We start from the raw sequence: 17507 nt of genomic DNA, 5'->3' as shown, positions 1-17507 counted from the left end.
TAAATGTTGAAATCTTACCTCGCTTAGAATTGGGGCCGATGAAGTGAATTACTTTATCTGTGGCTTCGAGATTGCACAGATCACATACCCCGTTTTAAATGTGAGGCGAATAGTTTAATGTCAACATTTCGGTGCGAGCTTTATTTATCGTTGAAATAGTTTGTCTCCCCGAGATTTTTATTTAATCCTCTGTAAATTGATCGGGTGTCACTTTGGCTCGCTAGGAGAGCATACTTATTCCTAGTAGCGATATTGATACGCTTTAATATTTCGCATTGTGCTGAAGCTAGGTGCTAGAGGAAATATCCAAAGCAACGCCATATTCCCTGGCCAGGCTCAGCCAGGATTGAAGTTTGGATGCTTAAGTTTTGGATGCTTTGTGTGAATGCTAGTATTTAAGGTGAGAATTTAAAAATTTGATATTTTAATAATATTTACATAGGATATACAAAATAATTTTGATGCAGGTTGCTCACATAAACTATATGGCTTATATTCCAATGATTATTTTTGTTTGGAAATTATGTTTCGCGGCTTTTGCAAACCTCCGGCTGCATTTTCGATTACCTTTGCGATCGCATCTATATTTCATTAGAACCTTGAAATCTTTCCAGATGCTCTAAGTTTCTCTGTAGGCATGACACGTATTTGGGCCTAAGTATTTCAGTCCAGTGAAGTTTAGGCAGCAACTGGATGGTTTGACTTTCAACTCTTGTAGTCGCAAAACAAACCTATACTGTAATTGGTAGGTGGTCAGACAGCGTATCCCCGCCTACTGTCCTATCAGAGGCACGACTGTGCTAAGCTCCGCCTACCATGCAATAGTCAATTGTGGATTTGCCCTGCCCTCCTATGAACGTGAAAACTCCTTTTGAATCACTTTCAGTCCTACCATTTAGAATGAAGAGATTTGTAGCCTCGCACATTTCCAACAATTTCTCGCCTTTTGGGTCCAATGCTTCGTCCTTCACTTTTCTGATAAAAACAAGATAGAACGCTACAGTCGAGCAAGCCCGACAGTAAAATACCCTGTACTCTCCACAAAAAAGAAAAATTAAAAAAAAGAAAATTTAAAAAAAAATTAAATTATTAAAAAAAATGAATGAATGAATTAATTAATTAAATTAAATTAGAATACATGTTTATGTTCAGTTTTAACAGCATACATTTACATCACGTACCTATGCGTGTTTATATGCGTGTATGTATGCAGCACAAAGTTGAACAAAAGCAGCAACAACAACAACAGCTGCGGGCAGCGCTGCCGACAGAGCTGCAGGCAGCGCATGAGCAGCGATTTTACTTATGGCTATAACTTTCTTCAGAGTTGACCTATCATGATGAAATTTGGCACACGGACACATTAGTACTAACTGGATGTACCTACCAAAATTGATTTAAAATTCCGAGAATTACGGAAGTTATAAGAAAATACACGAATTGCGGGGGAGTGGGGGGGTGCATCGAAAAAAAACTCAAACTCGTACTTTCTCGGTCTTAGGAGAATATGGAAACCAAGTTTGGTTATTAGCTCTTATACTTTATGAGATCCTTGCGTTCATACGGACAGACAGACGGACCGACGGACGGACGGACAAGGCTATATCGACTCGGCTTCTCATCCTGATCAAGAATATATATATTTTGTGGGGTCTGCCACGCCTCCTTCTGTATGTTACATACATGCGCACAAAACTAGTATAGCCTTTCACCCTTTGGGTACAGGCTATAAAAAGTGGAAAAAGTGAACGTCGTAGACGTCGGACGTACTTTTATTTCGCTCCGCCGTATGTTAAAATTATAGTGCAATTAAATTAACCAAATTAATTCGCGAAAAGACGCGCAGGGTATGCATGGGCACTTATGCTCGTGACTCCCATGTAAATTGATCATATATTGTGATTAGAATTAAGAAATTCGAACTAAATTTTGTGAAAACAAGAGAGAACGCTACAGTCGAGCAAGCCCGAAAGTGTAATACCCTGTACACAGGTAAACTTCCGTCACTGAGTTATATGCGCCCAAAGCAGCAGCAAAAAGAGGAAGAAGAAGAGCGAACTTGTTGCTGCAATTTGGTGGGGGTTGTACTGGCGAGAATTTGTTTTGCTAATAACTTTTCTTAGAATTGACGGAATAAAATTTTAAACAACAGTAGACAATTAAATATAAATTATGTGTGCAAAGTTTGGTTTAGGTATCATTTGAAATGTGGGCGCTATTGACGAAATTCTGTAGCGGGGGAAGGTCCTTACTCGGACCTAGGAGAATCTGGATGCCAACTTTGGTTATTCTAGCTTTTATAGTTTCTGAGATCCTTGCGTTCATCCAGACGGACGGACAGACGGACGGACATGTCTAGATCGATTTCTCTCGTCATGCTGATTCAGAATATATATACTTTATGGGGTCGGAGATGCTTCCTTCTGCATGTTACATACTTTGCACAAACCTAATATACCCTTTTTACCCTACGGGTACAGGGTATAAAAATAAAGTAATGCCAACGAGTAAGAGCCCAAGCTCTGCAAATAGCAAAACAAAAACAAGAAAAAAAAGCTAAAGTCGGGTGTCCCGACTTTGAAATACTCTGTACATATGTTTACAATAATTATAGAAAATAAAAAAAAATAATAAATTTAAAAAAAATTTGATCGATTTTACCTCCCTCGGTATTCGAACTCACGTAAAGGGTTTATAATTGCACATTTACATAGCAATTGCGTCTGTGTGGGTGTATGTATGTCTATGCGCATCTATTTGTGTCTGTGTAAGCATTTTCGCAATCAACCAAACAGCAACATCAACAACAGCCGCGGGCAGCGCTGCAGCATTTCATGTACAGATTATAATGAGCCAGAATCGTGCTCGGCAGCAACAATAACAAGACGTCGACTTTCGTCATTTTGTGACAACGCTTACATTTCTATACGCGCACCCGATGTAACGGTACCAGCAACAACTGCATTACTGCAAGCTAATTCGGAGAGAGAACGCTCCCTCTCCCCTGCGGTAATATGATCACCCAGCACATTGCAAAGTGGGTCATGCGGTGCCCAGTGCCCGGTATTGTCAACTCACTGCGACCTCCCCCTCTCCCAGCTTCTCCCAAAGTACGCAAAGCGCTAACGGAACGTTAATATAGACTGGGCTCAATCGCTATGTGCAAATTAAACGAAAACTAAGCCCACAAGCGACTAAGAGAAACAACGCACCCAAAAAACCCAAGACAGCTAAAAAAATCACTGTGCCAACTGAGGCGCTGAAAAACAATAGATTCGCGATTCTCAGTTTACCTGAAGAAGATAACGCCGAAACAGCTAAGCAACTAAAGTCGCCACCTATTTATGTGTGGCAGGCAAATTGTACAGAATTGGTTAAAAAAAAAAAATTGGCGAAATTAAATTCTATGTTACGTCTATAAAAAGGGGTAGCTTAAATGAAACTAAAATACAAGTCAATGATGAAAATACCTATCGATCACTGGTCAAATAACTCAACGGTGAAAAGATAAACTACTACACCTACCAACTTAAATGTAGTAAGGGATTACAAGTGATTATCAAAGGAATCGAGCCAACAGTTCCAGTCAGCGAGATAAAAGATGGACTTAAAGATAAGAGCTTTGAAGTCAAACTGGCAATGAACATAATAAATAGAAATAAAATTTCCCAACCAATGTTCTTGGTAGAACTGACACCTGACTGTATGCCTATAATAAAAACGAAGTTCACCCAATTTACAAGCTGCAATATCTACTGCACCGTAAAATAACCGTTAAGGAACCGCACAAACGAAATGGACCTGTCCAATGTACAAACTGCCAGGAATATGGACACACAAGAACCTACTGTACCCTACGCGCAGTCTGTGTTGCCTGCGGGGATGTACATATCAATGAGGCCTGCCCTGCAGATAAAGAGGACGCCTCTGCTAAAAAATGCAGCAACTCTGGGGGAAACTACACTGCCAACTATAGAGGCTGTCCTGTATACAAAGAGTTAAAAAGTCACATAAGTCAACAAACCACTGCAGGTATAATGAATCGTCAGACATTGCATGGCCAGAAACTACTACCCAACATACGATTTAAAATCCATCCCAATTGTCTAGTGGGATTGAATCAATTCGGGCAACTCTAGCAAATACAGTAGTAGCAATGGTAAGGCTCATGGAGGTACTAGCATCCTGATAAAGCGTCGCATCAGGCACTATCCGTTACCATCATTTGCTACAACTTATCTACAGGCCACAACAATCCATATCAAAACACAAAGCGGCTATTTAAGCCTAGCCGCAGTATACTGCCCACCGCGCTTCTCCGTTTCTGATAATTTGTACATTTCTTCGACCTACTAGGTGACCGCTTCATAGCAGCTGGTGACTACAATGCCAAACACACACATTGGGGACGGACGGACGGACAGACGGACATGACATTATCGACTCGTCTTCTCATCCTGATCAAGAATATATATACTTTGTGGGGTCTGCTACGCCTCCTTCTGTGTGTTACATACATTCGCACAAAACTAGTATAGCCTTTCACCCTTTGGGTACAGGCTATTAAAAGCCCCGGGCCACGATTTAATTTCCCCCCAAAATTATCATTGAATTGCAGAGCTGTGCATTATTTTTTCTCACCATAATTGTCAACAGCATGGTGAGATGGGGCTATTGTCCTCAATAATGCACATTATGCCAGACGACCAATTTTTTGGCATAAAATCAAAACTGTCATGGAAAAAATTCTTATTTTGATATTACTTTCTTAAAACGCATACCCTAACTACAAGTATAACAAAAACATAAATATTTTTGATTTTTATGCAATACTGGAATATAGATAATACTTTAAATTCAGCTGTTCGATCTGCAAGGCTTTGTGCGAAAAAGTAATAATGCCAAATTAAAGTTGAATATTTATATTAACTTATGTTAAATATTCTTTTTTCGACTTTTTGCGACTTTTCGTGCACTTCTATTTTGTAGGAGAGGTTGAAAGTGCACAGAAATCCTTATTCATAATCACTATAATACCTCTACAACTTCTAGATGATTTTGGAAATATTTTGTGGTAAAATACTTATACACGAACACACATTAGTTGAAAAACAAATGACAATATCTGTGTCTTATATGGGCGGTAGGAGTGGGTGTGGTCCGATCGGTCCGAAATTAAACACAGTTCTTATGCATGTCATTACAAGCACCTGTACCAAATTTCTAACTTCTAACTCTAACTTCATGTTCCGAATTTATGCCAAAAAATTGGCAGTCTGGACCAATGTGCAATGGAGAAAATCTGTCATCACAATGATCCATAAAGCCGGAGGGGTCAAGTCTCAAACATCTTCATATAGACCTATCAGTCTCCTGCCGTGCCTGAATCGTATCAAGCAGCACCTACAGTGCAATCCCAAATCACCAATTTGGTTTTCGCGAAAAAATGACCTCTGATATACGAAATGCATTTGAAAAACGAAAGTATTGTTCCGCTGTTTTTTTGGATGTCGTGCAAGCCTTCAACCGCGTTTGGCTGGATGGCTTAGTTCACAAAATCAAAATATTACTTCCACAGAACATCCAAAAAATACTGGAGTCATACCTACAGCAAAGAAGTTTCGCAGTTAGATGCAAAGATTTCATTCCCGAATACCATCCAATTGAAACTGGTCTACCCCAAGGAAGCGTGCTTGGATCGACACTGTATATCATATACTTACTTGGCGCAAACACATCGAAGCGAAGATAGATCAACTGAAACTAAAAGCTATTAATCTACATGGGCTTATAAACGTCCGTTCACAACTAAAACTGGAGTACAAAGTAGTCTTGTACAATGCAGTTCTCAAACCAACTTGGACATATGGCTCTGAACTATGGGGAAAGGCTTCCATTAGTAATTTCGAGTTAATCGAGAGATCTCAATCGAAGATACTGAGAACCATCACTGGGGCACCCAGGTGGGTACGGAGTGAAAATATCCGGAAAGACTTAAATGTTGGATCTGTTAAAGATGAAATCGCTAAGGTGAAAGCAAAGTACCAGCTTAAGCTTCGGAACCATCCAAATAGACTTGCGCAGAATTTAACTTGGCAGGATAGCCATAGACTGCTCCGGCAATTTTCGTCAAATTTATGGAAGTACACCCCGTAATTGCGAAAAAATCGAAATGATGTTATAAACAAGAGAGAACGCTACAGTCGAGAAAGCCCGACAGTGTAATACCCTGTACCCAGGTAAACTTTCGTCACTGAGTTATATGCGCCCATAGCAGCAGTAAAAAGAGGAAGAAGAAGAGTGAACTTGTTGCTGCAGTTTGGGGGGTTGCACTGGAGAGAATTTGTTTCGCTAATAAATTTTTTTAGAATTGACCGAATTGAATAAAATTTTGAGCAACAATTATATATAAATTATGTGTGCAAAGTTTGATTTAGTTAGCATTTGAAATGTGGACGTTATTGACGAAATTCTGTACCAGGGGAAGGGGGGGAAACTTCGAAAAAATAAAATAAACTCGTCCTTACTCGGACCTAGGAGAATCTGGATGCCAACTTTGGTTATTCTAGCTTTTGTAGTTTCTGAGATCCTTGCGTTCATCCAGACGGACGGACAGACGGACGTACATGTCTAGATCTAGTAAGCAACATTCTTTTGTGGGATCAGATGCGCTTCTTAAATATTTGTGTTGTATTTTTTCAACAATTAGTTGGCGTTCACGCAAATGCTCGCGGGCTAATATTAATTATTAATTAATATAATTAATCACTATATATAAATATATATTATATTAAATATTTTATATTTATACCCTGTACCCAAAGGGTGAAAGGGTATATTAGTTTTGGGCGAGTGTATATATACAAGGTGCGTTCGGAAGTAAACAGGACTTTTTGAATCTAGCGCCGTATTCACCTGATATGGCAACGTGCGACTTCTACCTTTTCGGAAAAATGCATTTGCCCATGAAAGGAAAGCGTTATGCAGACGTAGAGGCCATTCGAAAGGCTTGCACCGGCATACTGGTGGCCATACCGGCCAACGAGCTAAAACACTCGTTCGACATGCTTTTGGATCACGCAAAAAGCTGTCTTGAAGCAAATTGATTTTGCCTAAAAAACCATTTGTTCTGTTTTTTTTTTTTTAAAGTCCTGTTTACTTTGGAACACATCTTGTATTATTGATCAAGTTGACAAGCGGAGTCCATATAGCCATCCACCTGACCGTCTGTCCGTCCGCCTGGACGAGCGCAAGGATCTCAGAAGGTACATAAGTCCTAGACAGGCCAAGTTTGTTTTTTTTTTATTCTGATACCCCCCCCCCCCCCCCCCACACTTCACCACAATTCATGTTTCACCATTACTCCCGTAATTCTTGGAATTTTGAAATCTGCATAATTGACCTATTATTATGAAACTTGGCATACGGACACATAAGCACTAACTTAATGTGACTGCCAAATTCGATTGGAAAGGTCCAAGAATTGCGGGAGCTATTGAAAATCAGTAATACCGTGGGAGTGGATGGAAGTGGAGGAAGGAAGTTGTGAAATACATTTGTACCTCATATTTACTCGTATATAGGGTGAGGACTGACGAACAAACGACAGGTAGGGATAGTCGTCTCGTCTTGTTATGCTCATCAATAATGTAATTACATACTTTGTATTGACTGCCATGACTTCTTGTGTCTGTTAGATTTTTAACTTTGAGTAAGCCTAATATACTTTTGTACCTTTCAGGCACAGAGCATAAACATTAATTTATTTTTATAGTTATATTTTACTAACCGCAATGATGTCGCAACAATAAAATCATACAAGAGAAAAAAATGCTGCAGTGATTTTTGGATACAAAATTGTATTATAAAAATATACCCGATATTGTCCTAAGTTATCCACCACGCATGTAAAGGATATGTCTCGACCTTGAGACACAGTAATATTGCTTAGTTGTGCCAAAAATGCAGGCCCTGATTCATCAGTCTCAGTGTGACCTATGGTTAAAGAAGAAGTACGAAGAGATACAGTTACAAATTGTGTAACTTAAGATTAGTATTCCTTCATCGTCTTAATTTTCTTATGTTCCATACGAAACTTCTTTTATGAAACATTGGTATTAGTTCTAACTGCTGGAATATGTATACATATATAGTAGGTACATGTGTATGTTAGCAAGGAAAACATCGTGCAGTTACATAATATTCAACTTAAACTATCTTAAGGAACTATCTTAACGGCAATTGTCTTGATTTCTCTGAGCATAATAAGCTGACAATATATCAAATATACATTATTGATAATCATTTGTCATAGTTCCTAGTCACTAAATGTAGCTGGGTTTTATACCCTATACCCAAAGATTCATAGGGTAAAAGAAGTTGAGTTGAAGATCCTACGAAGTATTAATTCGTGATCAGTGTGGTACGAGGAGTATATATTACCATGTCTGTCTGTATAAAGGATCTTGGAAATATCATTTAAAAAAGTAGAAGAATCACCAAATTTAGTAATCATATTCTTCAAAGCCGTAAATAAATCATGCTTAAAATGTTTTTCTTAAAAAATTTCCACCCTATAGCATACATATACATTCAGTTCGTGGTTTGATTAAAACCTTTTGTTTTGGCAGAATTCTTGATTACATCCATACTCTATATTAACTTCAACAAAATAATGCAAATTATCAATATTATTATAACAAAATTGACTTTTTTGAAAATTAGACGATGCAGGAATACCCATAAAGACAAAATAAGACTACCGCTTTGATAATATGCATTTTCGTCTTTACCTGTGTTTAGTGCAGAACTACATCCGCTTTTATTTAGTCCGCCGATAAGTATCAATATGGTAGCGATAAAAATCCTAAGGCAGAATCGAATATGGGTCATTTTGGCAGTCTTTTTACGCAGGCGTTGATCAGGTACTTTCTCTGTTTTTTAAATAATAGTCAAGTTAGTTTTTAAGCTTGAGCCTTGATTCCGTAACATCTGCTGAAAATGTTAAAAAATTGTTGTTTACAAATCATATCCACGTATAAAGTGCAAAATAAGTAATTAGATATTTGTTAATTTTCTGGTGAATAAATAAAAACAAGTGGAGAATCTAAAGTCAGGTGTACTGACTTTGAAATACTCTGTATGTATGTGGGGTACAAAAATGTTGTTTATAAATTTTACCTCCTTTGCTATTCGAACTCACGTAAAGGGGATATAACTGCATAATAATATACGAATCTACGTCCTAAGTCAGACGTGTGCATGGGTATCAAAAATCAAGTCCATTTAAAAGAAACGTAGCTGAGGTGTTCGAAGAGAATAATCCTGAAAATTCTGTAGCCAAACGAAAAATGTTCTGCTACGGTTGTGGCACAAAAAACACATACATACAAGTCTGCTTGCCCAAAATGTCAAAAAAAAAAAACGTAAAACGAGTGTTCAATTGAATCAGGCGACGAACACCGAATAGATAAGCCCATTTTAACAAATAACGTTGGCAAGAAACTAGCTGACGTTGACAAAGATAATAATATTAACGACTTTTTACACTGAACTTATTTAAATCATTATGTAAAAATTTAGAGACCGAAAAATTACTATCACAGTACAGACCTATGTCTATTACTATAATAGCCTTAAATCATATTGGCGCGCAATCAAAACAATTGGTGCGATTCGCAAAAAGAAAAGCGACAAAAGAACTTATGCTTTCATTAAATTATTAAACCGTGAAGTGTGTGGTCTTTTAGATACCGGTGCTGCAGTAAGCTGTATAGAAGGACACTTGGCTCAAGAAATTATTTAAAGTAGGATTCCAATAAAGCGTGTATCATCTAATGTGTGCACTGAAGGTGGTAGCCACTAACAAGTTGTGGGCCGTATCACGACTCAATTTAAGTATGAAAACAAAACGCGCGACACGGAATTTTACATTATTCCGGCACTGTGTCACGAACTCTATATAGGAATAGATTTTTGGAATATATATGATCTCTTGCCACCTGAATTGCAAGTGTCTGAATTAAAATAAAATAGCAGTCAGCATAAATTATCAATGGCACAAAATGTAATTCTACAAATTCATTTTCCCGTCTCTTCCGCCGTGGAAAAATTTCTGTAGGCTAAGGCGACCGATGGATAAAGTTATACCACCAGCATTAAGTTTTTGTGTATTTGGGCGATTTGATCATTGTTTCAGATAGCTTTGAGTCCCACCTGGAAGTTCTGAAAGATGGGCACTAAAACTACAAGGTTTTAAAATTTAAAATTGAGCACCGCAAGGGAAAGCTTAATGTAGCCCCAGATGCCTTGTCAAGGATTAATGAGGATGAGATTGTCGCCGTTGATTTAAATAATGGGTTATTGGTTGATTTGGAATAACCGGAGTTTAAGGGGGAAGAATTTTCGGATTTGGTGGAACGTGTTATGGCCAATCTGGATCAATTGTCAAGTATGAGGAGAGGGAGTATCGTTTGAGTCGTGGAAGAGAGCAGACGTGTGCGTGGACAAGAGCACAGCAGAAGTTATTCTTATTTTAAGTTATTATATATATATTGTTTGATTAATAACTTGTATGTTAATAAACTGAAGAAATTCATACAATTAAAGAACCTGACAGTTCAGAAGTGGGATACGAGTTCATCTCTACACGAGAGAATATTTAATTAATAAAATGTATGTATAATAACGTCGACAAAACGGCACGGCAAAGCAAAACGACACGGTAAAGCAAAACGGCAATGCAAAGCAAAACGGTCGATAGTAACGAAGCTCAACGAACGAGGGCGAAAAGATCAACGAAACGGCACGAATTGGCTAAACGGTTGATAGCAAAGAGGAAGATCGACGAAACGGCAGGAATTAGCAAAACGGTCGATCGAAAGGGAAAAAAATATCGACGCACGGCACGGCATAGCAACGAGTCGAGTTTCTTGCAACGACGAACGGAGAACAAGGAAATAGAAAAAGGAAAAAAAGCTGCACCGAACGGCAGCAACGATGAAGAAGACAGACAGTCAGCAACAAGGATAGAAAAAGATCACAATTAATAAAGGGAGTCGAAAAGTAAACGGCAACGAGTGCAGACGTGCGTATATTTTCGGTCTCAACGTAAAGGAAACAAATAAAATACCCAACTATGCGAGTGCCACTAAATCAATTGCGAATTTGCGATTTGGATATTATTTTGCAAGAGCATAATATCCAAGTCAAAGGAAACAAGGCAGCGAAAATTAACGAGTTGATACAAGTCATAGGCGGAGACGAAATTGACACAGATGAGTACCCGGCATTGGAAGCAATGCAGAAACAAATCGACGAATTAAAGCAGATGGTGTGTGTGTGCAGCAATAACAACAAGCGCAGGTCACGCATAGACAAGGGCGCTTGGAAACGGTAACGGCACGGTAATGGCAATGCAACTGAGGTAGAACAGCCGCTGCGAAACGAAGATGTACGAACGTCACCAAGTCTTCAAGGTCATGGCTTTACAAGCATCAAAGAAGTAATTGGCGTACTACCGGAATTTGATCCATTAAAAGGGTTTATAACGTCTGAGCAATTTATTGCGAAAGTTGAACAGCTTCAAAATGTGTATGTGTGGACAAACGAAACGGTGCTTTTTGCAGTGCAGCATAAAATGCGCGGAGCGGCAAAAACATGGCTTGACTCACAGCAGGTATATCAAACTTGGGAGCAATTCAAAATAGCCCTAAGGTTGGATTTTCCAAATGTGGTGAATACGGCCGAATACGGCCATAGAGAATTGATGCGACGCAAACGGCGTAGCAAAGAATCATTAAGCGAGTATTTCTATGCGATGTTAGCTATCGGGCGTCGAGCGAATATCGATGAGCCATCGATAAATTCATATATTATCAACGGACTCAACCAGCAAGAGACAACAAAGGCATTGCTAGCGATGAACATACGCACTTGTTCAGAGCTTTTCAGATCACTGGAGAATATGAGATCGGCTCAAGGAATGCAACAACACCAACACAACGCACCTACTGTTAACAGCGGGAGGCACCATGACGAAACTGATGGCAAGGCGAAGGCAATTAAATGTTATAATTGCAATAATCTGGGGCATATTGCAGCAAAATGCCCAGAGCCCCAACGAAAGAAACGTTGCTCCAAGTGTTCCAAGATTGGACATGAAGAAAAGGATTGTTATGTGAAACCAGCAAAGGTGGCTCAAGTAAAAGAGACACAATCCAAGGAGTATCCACCAATAATGAAAACAGTACATATCGGAGGATACACGTTTGAGGCGTTTATTGACACGGGCATGTAGCATCAGCAATATTGGTACTTCAGGCAAACGGAGAAAAAAGACTATGTGTTGACTATCGAGCTCTCAACGCAGTCACCATAAAGAAGCGGTACCCGATGCCCATTGTAGAGGAGCAGTTGGCCAAGTTGTCCGGAAACGTTTACTTTACAAAGCTAGACATGACGTCAGGATATTATCAGATCCCGATGAGCGACGAAAGCAAAAAGTTTACAACCTTCATGACACCAAATGGATTATTCGAATTCAATGTTATGCCATTTGGTTTGGTAAATGCGCCGATGGTATTTCAGGAGGTCATAACAGACATAATACGGCAAGAAAATGTATATGATTTTATATAAATTGAATGAAAACGAAGAAAGATTGGGACGCTTGCTTTTAACTTTAATATAGAAAATGACGAAACGATGCGGTGGCGATTGTGCTTCTATTTAGTTCTATTTTACAACTAACTTCAAAATTCGGCTTACATGCTAAACTAAGCCTAAGGCGGCGAAAAAAGGGCGCGAGACGACGTCCGCAAACGGCCGCTCTCGCGCTCTCATTTCGCCCTAAACTAAAATTCAAATATTTCTCTTAAACTATCCTAATCTAAAACAGCATCTGCGCCAACACGGCAATTGAAGTACCAACGAAATATCATTAACTACGTAGATGAAGTCATATTTTCTTCAAAAACTGTGGAAGAAGGGCTGCTCATACTGAACGAATTTATGGAAGCTGTTAGATCTGCTGGTCTAACGCTACGACCATCCAAATGTGCATTCATGCAAACAAAAGTCAAGTTCTTGGGACACGTAATCACAGGCGATGGAATCCAGCCTGGCAACGAGAAGACCGAGTGCATCAAAGACTATCAACAGCCAGGTAATGAAACAGAGGTACGAAGATTCCTTGGCATCACGGGATTCTTCCGCAAGTTCGTCAAGGATTACAGTATGATCGCCCGTTAAGCAAGCTGTTGGAAAAAGATGAGGAGTTCATGTGGGGAGAAGACCAAGAACAGGCATAGATTCCATGTATATCTGCTGGGATCTAATTTTTTGGTGGTAACAGATTGCAATGCAGTGGTGACACTCAAGGATTCGAAGGAGCTACAACCACCGATTGCAAGATGGTGGCTTAAAGTACAGGAGTTTGACTTTACAAGCAAGCATCGTCCAGGAGTTGACATGCCACACGTGGATGGTATGAGCAGACATCCAGGATTACAGTATGAAGAGAAGTCTCAGACAGTTGCAGACAACATCTTAGCGATTGTGCCAATCGATGAGGATTGGGTATACGCAATGCAGAAGCAAGATCCGATGCTAGCTCAAATATTTGACGCATTTAGGATCAAAGAGCAGAGCCCACGATGGAGCCAAGTCAACGAAGATTATGTCATCGAAGCAAGCAGACTTCTACGTAAAACGGCTGATGGCAACAATATATATATATATATGTACCCCAGGCAATTCGTTGGCGTATAACAAAGGCAAATCACGACGATATAGGACATTATGGCACAGAGAAGACAATTCAACGAATTCAACGCTATTTCTGGTTCCTACGCATGAGGAGGTATGTTAAGTCTTACATAGCTTCATGTCCAGAGTGCTGCATTAATAAAGTAAAAGGGGGCAATCCAGAAGGCGAGCTACATGTTCACGATGTCATACCGATACCATTTCATACGATAAATATGGATCACATAGGCCCATTTCCAAAGAGCAAGAGCGGAAATTGTCATATTTTGGTAATTGTATGTGCATTTACCAAATATACATTTCTGGCTGCAACTCGAACAACGAAGACAACACCTGTTATAAGAGCGCTAAATCAGCTATTTGTAGTATTTGGTCAGCCGATGCGCATAATTTCAGACCGAGGAACAGCGTTCACGTCAAAGGAGTTTGAAAGCTTTGCAAAGGAGCATGGCATACAACACGTTAAAACGGCAGTACGTACACCCGGAGCCAACAGGCAAGCAGAACGGATGAACAAAACATTATTTATTTATTTATTTCATCGACAAACAATACAGTCGATGTAAAAGAAAAAGACAACAACTAATCAATACAAAAGATAACTTAAACTAAAATAAAGCTATAGGAATAAAAAGCCTATAAAAATGTCACAAATATCTAATAACGAATCCGACACGGTGGGGGAATTTTATTTGCCAAAAGGCCAGCTATGCCCCGATTCACAGCAGAGGGTAGTCAGATAAGTTATTAGACCTAACAAAAAAGGAATGGAGATGAAAAAATAGCAATAGAAGATAAAAGGGGGGAAAAAAATTAAATAATAAGAGATAAAATATAATTAAAAGCTAAAGGTGAAGAATCACTGACCCGTTGGGGGAAAATTTATTAGCCAGTCCGGCAAGCTATGCCCCTACTCACAGCAGTGGTGATCACTGGTAGGTAGCTGAAAATAGAAGCTTTTAGTGAGGGGAGAGAGAGCTCACTTGAGATTAAAAAGTAAAAAGAATTATAATTAGAGCATAATACTCGAAAAGGGTTGTGCATGGCGTAATCACTAGTGAATCTGTTAAGTAGAAGAGGCAGAAAGTTCCTTGTTGGCCTGGAAGGAACAGAAAAATTAATACGACCTAAAAGCATAGAGGAATCAACATCTCCAACAATCAATTTGTGGAGGAACAGCACACCAAGAACTATCCTACGGTTGGCCAAAGAGGGCAGGTTAATAAGGAGAAGTCTACTGGAGTAGGAAGGTAATCGCAGATTAGGATCCCAGTTACGACCACGAAGAGCAAAAAGAAGAAATTGTTTCTGGACTGACTCAATGCGATCCTGATGCAGTTTATAATGAGGACACCAAACACATGAGCAGTATTCTAGCACTGGTCGTACTAGAGAACTGTAAAGTAGCTTGGTAGTATAGGGATCGTTAAATGCTCTGGACCATCGTTTAATAAAACCAAGAACACCATTAGCTTTGTTAACGATAGTGGAGATGTGAAGATTGAAATTCAATTTCGAATCAAAAAGAACTCCAAGATCTTCAACTGTAGATATACGTTGCAATGGTATATTGTCAATCGCATAAGTACCTAGATGTGGTCTGGACCGGTGAAAAGTCATAAACTTGCATTTAGAACAGTTAAGGTGCAGGTAGTTGACCAAGCACCACCGTTGAAAACAGTTTAGATCATATTGCAGACGAGACTGATAAAGAGGATCTTTATACGAAAAAATAAGCTTTACATCATCGACATACATTAGTATACGGGAATGCAGCAGGATAGACGGAAGATCATTAATAAATAGAGTGAATAATAGAGGGTCGAGATGACTACCTTGAGGTACGCCCGAAGTTACGATAACAGGTTTAGAAATATTCGACCTGAGTAGTACCTTCTGTGTCCTATTTTTTAAGTATGAGGAAATCCAATTCAAAGAGTTTGACGGAAATCCCATACGAGATAGCTTTAAGAGGAGAAGGCCGTGATTCACAGAATCAAATGCTTTGCTTTGCTATATATAACATCAGCTTGCATCTTTGCTAGGAATGCATAATTTATGACAGATGTAAATTCTAGCAGATTAGTCGTTGTTGACCGATTTTTAAAAAATCCATGCTGAGCAGGGGTGATTACAGACTTACAATGATGCTGTAAAGAGGAAGTAATTATTTTTTCAAATAATTTAGGAATAGCAGACAGTTTGGCAATGCCTCTATAGTTAGAAATGTCTGACTTACAACCCTTTTTGTGGAGTGGTATAATAAACGATTCTTACCAAAAAGCAGGAAAGATTTCGTTCTCAAGGGACAGATTAAAAAGCTTAAGCAACGGCTTGCAGAGCTCCCTCCGCAACTACACTCTTTGAGCACACAACTAGGAATGTTATCAGGCCCAGGAGAGAATGAAGCTTTAACAGATTATATATTAGACAAAATACAAGAATCTGTAATTATTGGAGCAAAAGTGAAATTTGAAGGCATAATGCAAAATGGGTAAGAATTGCCGTTAAAAGACTCGGAGGAGTATGTCGACTGGAAAAACTTTGCAAATAATTCAGCACTTACGGAATCATTAACAGAATTGTCATTCGCAAGAAAAAATGACGATGGCAAAGTCGAAGATTTCCGTTTAGAATTTACGAAGTTGTAGAACTTCTTAGGGTCATGTTTAAATTGGAGTTTGCAACGCTCGAGATAATTTGTGTAACACAGGTAGTTTAACATATTTGAACTTTTTAAAACATCTCGATTTAATGTTTTTTAAGTTAGAAAGTCTACGCGTAAACCATGGAGGTTTAAGAGTAGAAGATGATGCGACGCTATTGGGAACACAGACATCGAAGATGGAATACATGGTGTCATAAAAAATTTTTGAAGCAACATCTATATCAGTGGAGCTATATAAGAAAGACCAGTTAGTATTTAAAATCAAACTGTTAAGCATAACAAAATCACAATTACGAAAGCATTTGCGAGGCATGTTGCACTCAGAAGACCCTGCACTATATCTAGAAAAGGGAAGACTAATTTCTAGAGTTGGATGATAGATATCTTCAGGCAGTGTTAAAGGAGAAGATCTAGAAACAACAGCATTATTAACATCATTAACAAACACCAGGTCGAGATATCTATGAAGGTGATTGTATATAGGATTAATTTGAACAAGAGAGAGTTCAAGAAGGCAATCTAAAAAGTCATTCGGTGACGAAGGAATAAGGTGAGGGGAATCATTAAAGAATGACCAAGAAATGTTTGGCAAATTAAAGTCCCCCACCATAACCACCAAGTCATTATCACGCAGGCGGCAACATATTTCTCTGATATTAGTTATATGGAGCATATAAACTTGAATATCAGAAGAAGGAGGAATATAGGAGCAGGTGATTAATAGCGCTCGAGAATTCCAGGTCGTCCGGCATATTAACGTGGACAATTTCCGACTGGATGGTGGATTTAACTGCAATCAGTACACCACCACCACGGCGAGCAGGTCTATCCCGTCTATAGATTATAAAGTTATTAGACAAAATTTCAAAGTCAGATATAGTAGGACTTAACCACGTCTCTGATAATGCAATTAAGTCAAATTCAAACGAAAAACTATCCCTATATAAAGCATTAAGTTTAGATGCAATACCTCTAACGTTTTGGTACTGTAAACTAAGAGATTTTGGAAAAATTTCTAATTTTTTGAACCATTGTTAGTAGCCAGTATTGAAGAACTAACTGGCAAAGAATT

The 17507-nt window shown here is 38.8% G+C and overlaps 1 protein-coding gene across 1 annotated transcript in view; it reads right to left on the bottom strand.

Moving 5' to 3' along the window:
• Positions 1-8892, bottom strand: part of LOC115633459 (lachesin) — a 106133-nt gene extending 97241 nt beyond the window's left edge. Inside the window, exons 1-2 of the mRNA XM_030530914.1 lie at positions 8793-8892; positions 7877-7995 (exon numbers count right to left, since the gene is read on the bottom strand). Of these exons, the coding sequence (XP_030386774.1) occupies positions 7877-7995; positions 8793-8892 (219 nt within the window). The remainder of the gene's footprint in view (positions 1-7876; positions 7996-8792) is intronic.
• Between the last annotated feature and the right edge of the window lie 8615 nt (positions 8893-17507).

Source organism: Scaptodrosophila lebanonensis, unplaced genomic scaffold (genome assembly GCF_003285725.1).
Source record: "Scaptodrosophila lebanonensis strain 11010-0011.00,11010-0021.00 unplaced genomic scaffold, SlebRS2 tig00001423-arrow-arrow-pilon, whole genome shotgun sequence".
Taxonomy (NCBI): Eukaryota; Metazoa; Arthropoda; class Insecta; order Diptera; family Drosophilidae; genus Scaptodrosophila; species Scaptodrosophila lebanonensis.
This window is presented reverse-complemented; position numbering and strand designations above follow the sequence as displayed.